This window comes from Aplidium turbinatum, chromosome 5 (assembly GCF_918807975.1).
Source record: "Aplidium turbinatum chromosome 5, kaAplTurb1.1, whole genome shotgun sequence".
Taxonomy (NCBI): domain Eukaryota; kingdom Metazoa; phylum Chordata; class Ascidiacea; order Aplousobranchia; family Polyclinidae; genus Aplidium; species Aplidium turbinatum.
The window spans coordinates 14200972-14204540 of NC_137476.1; the positions used below are offsets into that span (position 1 = coordinate 14200972).

The following is a 3569-nucleotide window of genomic DNA, read 5'->3' on the forward strand; positions in this document are numbered from 1 at the left end:
CGATTTATTTCGGATCTTGTATCAAAGTAATGATTATATATTGGAGATACAACCCTCAACCTTTGGATGTACAGTAACGTGGAATAAACTACTGGACGCAGTGAACAGTGAACACGGTAATAAGTAGGCTACACAGTTATTGTTATACAGTTACACGGTCGCGTCGCCGAAGCGACTTCCATCACAGTTGCTTCGTAGACCGAGTGGCGCTTAGCAAAGGGCTAAGCTGGTGACCCCAACCCATCCATAAGCGAAAAGGCGACATTGGTGACCTCGACGTGATTGGATTTGGAACGTTGCAACAATTTTTTATGTAACTTAACTTGGCCTAATTCAACCAACATGGAGTTTATTGTTATTGTAGTGTCACTTTTGGCTATTGTGACGTCATTTTTAACTACCTTACTGTACTTCGTAGTGCGTAGCATTAATACTAAGGCAAATAATAACGCCACAGAGGCTTTTCACACTGCTGCACAAAATATTATGAACTTGTCGGCAAACGTACCAGTATCAAAAAAACTTAAATTACCTGTGTTTACTGATAGCAATGTGCAATTATGGTTATCACTGTGTGAATCTGCGTTCATGCAGCACCCTGACATGAGCTCACGTGATAAGTTCAATTGCATCGTACAAAAACTTGATCCTAAGCAATTGGCTGATATGACAGAAATTTTGGATAATTGTGTACATTGTGATTTACCGTATGAAAATTTTAAAACTTTGATCACTGCCGAGAATATGAAGTCCTCTAAGGAGAGACTTCACGAGTTCTTACATGGTAACAAAGATCGAGGCCTTAAGCCGACCGAGCTCTTAAAGCGTTTACGTCAGTTAGTTGCTATAAACGGTCGTGTTCCTGAGAATTTTTTTCCTCTCCTTCGCATAGTTTTTCTTGACCGTCTTCCTCCTGGAGTGCGACAACTTTTAACCATCTGTAAGGGTGACGATCTTCAAACGCTCGCCGAACGAGCAGATGACATCATTGCTGCGGGAGAGCCATCTAATTCTGCTCCCACGCAAGATACCAATAAACAGCCAGAAATTAACTTCCACTTGGAGAACCGCATTTCTTCACTCGCGGACCGCCTGGAGGAGCTCCAAACCTCCATTACTGCTTCTTCTGACTCTCGTTCATGTACAACCTCGATGTCTACACTAAGCTCGCCTGCGAATTTTAGGCGCTCGGAGCCGAGTACCTCTACTCCGAAAATTTCGGACTCCACCGACTTCAAACCCAAACCGAGGTCCAATGACTCAAGGCGTGTTTTATGCTATTACCACCTCACATATGGTAATAAGGCACATCGCTGTGAAAAACCTTGCTCTTGGGTCCCAAGAGGCAAGCCAAAAAACGAATAACGCCGAGGGATGGACGAGTGGGCAGCCTCGGCTCCGCAGGACCTACGACACATTCCGCTCTTTTCATGATTCTTGACACTCTTACTGACATTAACTTTTGTGTTGATACAGGATCGACCTTTTCGTTGTTGCCGCGTTGTTATACCGACGTTTCCGAACCGCAATCCAGTCTACGCGCAGCTAATCACACTGCGGTTAACATTTTTGGCGAAAGACCATTGACTTTGTCGCTTGGTTTTGACCGCACATTTGAGTGGACGTTCCGCATTGCAGACGTAGATTTTCCCATTCTTGGACTGGATTTCTTACGCCATTTTTGTTTAACACCTGACGTTGTTAACGGCCGTTTCCTACAGACGACCCCAGCCGATCCCTGTGTATCGAGTACTGACTTTGCTCCTGATACGGATTTGTCTACTTCACCTACTGATGCTTCTGAAGTTCAACTCTATTCTGATGCCTGTTCACCTTCTGCGAGCACGGCACAGATTCCTGCTGAACTAGCTTTCCTAGAGGAAGAGTTTCCTTCTGTTTTTGAGCTGGAGAACTTCAACCGTCCAGTTCGCCACACAACGGAACACTATATTCCTACCAATGGTCCACCTGTGTGCCAACGGGCACGACGACTATCTCCAGAAAAGCTGGAGGGTCTCCGCAAGGAACTGCAGACGCTCCTTGACTTGGACATTATAGAACCGGCGAACTCTCCATACGGTACACCAGTACACCTAGTACCCAAGCCAAATGGGCGGTACAGAATCACGGGTGATTTTCGCTTGCTAATCAAACAAACCACGAAAGACTCCTACCGCATACCCTATCTTCACGACTTTGTAGACCACCTCTCTGGATCCACTATCTTCTCCAGCCTGGATCTCGTGAAGAGCTACCACCAGATACCCATAGCAAAACTGGATCGTCACAAGACGACCCTTGTGACTCCAATGGGGAGTTACAACTTCAAACGTACAGCTATGGGTCTCTCGGGTGCCGCACAGACGTTTCAGCGCTTCATGGATGAAGTGCTGCGGGGTCTTCCCTATGTCTATTGTTACATTGACGACGTCCTCGTCCATTCTCGAGACTTAGAGGAGCACAAACGCCACCTATCTCAGGTGTTCAAACGTCTTGACCACTACGGTCTCATCCTCAACAAGGAAAAATGTTCCTTTGCGGTACCCGAACTGAAGTTCCTAGGACACCAGCTCGACTCGAGCGGCATACGGCCGCTTCCTGGCAAAGTCTCAGCTATCCTGAACTTTCCTCTACCCACCACCGTAAGACAATTACGATGTTTCCTGGGTATGCTCAACTTCTACCGCATGTTCATACCACACTGTGCGGAAATCCTTCAACCTCTGTACACTTCCTTACCGCCTGGTAAGTCGTCAAAGAAACCTCTGATCTGGACTGACATCATGAAGCATGCTTTTGAGACTGCGAAACAGAGCCTCGCGAAAGTCACGTTACTCTCTCACCCCGTTCATGGTGCTCCCATCCAACTAGTCACAGACGCGTCAGATACTGCCGCTGGCGCTGTTGTTCAACAACTCATCGATGGCGAAGCCAAGCCGCTCATGTTTTTTTCTCGTTTCTTTAATACAGCTCAACAGAAGTAGTGTCTTTGATAGGGAGCTTACAGCCATGTACCTCGCCGTCCGACATTTCTCCTACTTCCTTGAGTCACGTGATTTCACAATCTTTACAGATCACCGTCCGCTAGCTGCAGCTTTCAGCGCAACGATGGCGAAAGCCACAGCACGACAGTTACGTTACTTGGCCTACGTCAGTGAGTTCTCCACTGATGTTCGCTACTTAAAGGGTAGTGAAAACTTGGTTGCAGACTGTCTCAGTCGCGCTGCAGTCAATGCCATTTATGAAGATGGTATCAACTTCGACTTTTGTGACCTGGCCATTGCTCAACACGATGACACCTCCTTAGCTGACTTTCGTATGAGTCCTACCTCTCTTACGTTGGAAAAACGACTCCTACCTGAACACGGCATCTCCATCGAGGGGGATACCTCAACTGGACGCTTTAGAGTCCTGTTGCCGACGACGTATCGCCAAACAGTTTTTGACAAACTGCACAACCTCAACCACGGAGAAATCAAATCAACACAACGCCTTATTGCTCAACGCTACGTTTGGCCTGACATGAAGGCTGACATTAAAGCTTGGGTTAAGACATGTGTATCTTGTCA

At 46.8% G+C, this 3569-nt stretch overlaps 1 protein-coding gene across 1 annotated transcript; it reads left to right on the forward strand.

The window, feature by feature from the left end:
• The first annotated feature begins 486 nt into the window (after positions 1-486).
• Positions 487-2984, forward strand: LOC145770971 (uncharacterized). Its single transcript, XM_082582710.1, has 2 exons — positions 487-1297; positions 1477-2984. The coding sequence occupies exons 1-2, from the start codon at positions 487-489 to the stop codon at positions 2982-2984; spliced, it is 2319 nt and encodes a 772-aa protein (XP_082438836.1).
• The last annotated feature ends 585 nt before the right edge of the window (positions 2985-3569 follow it).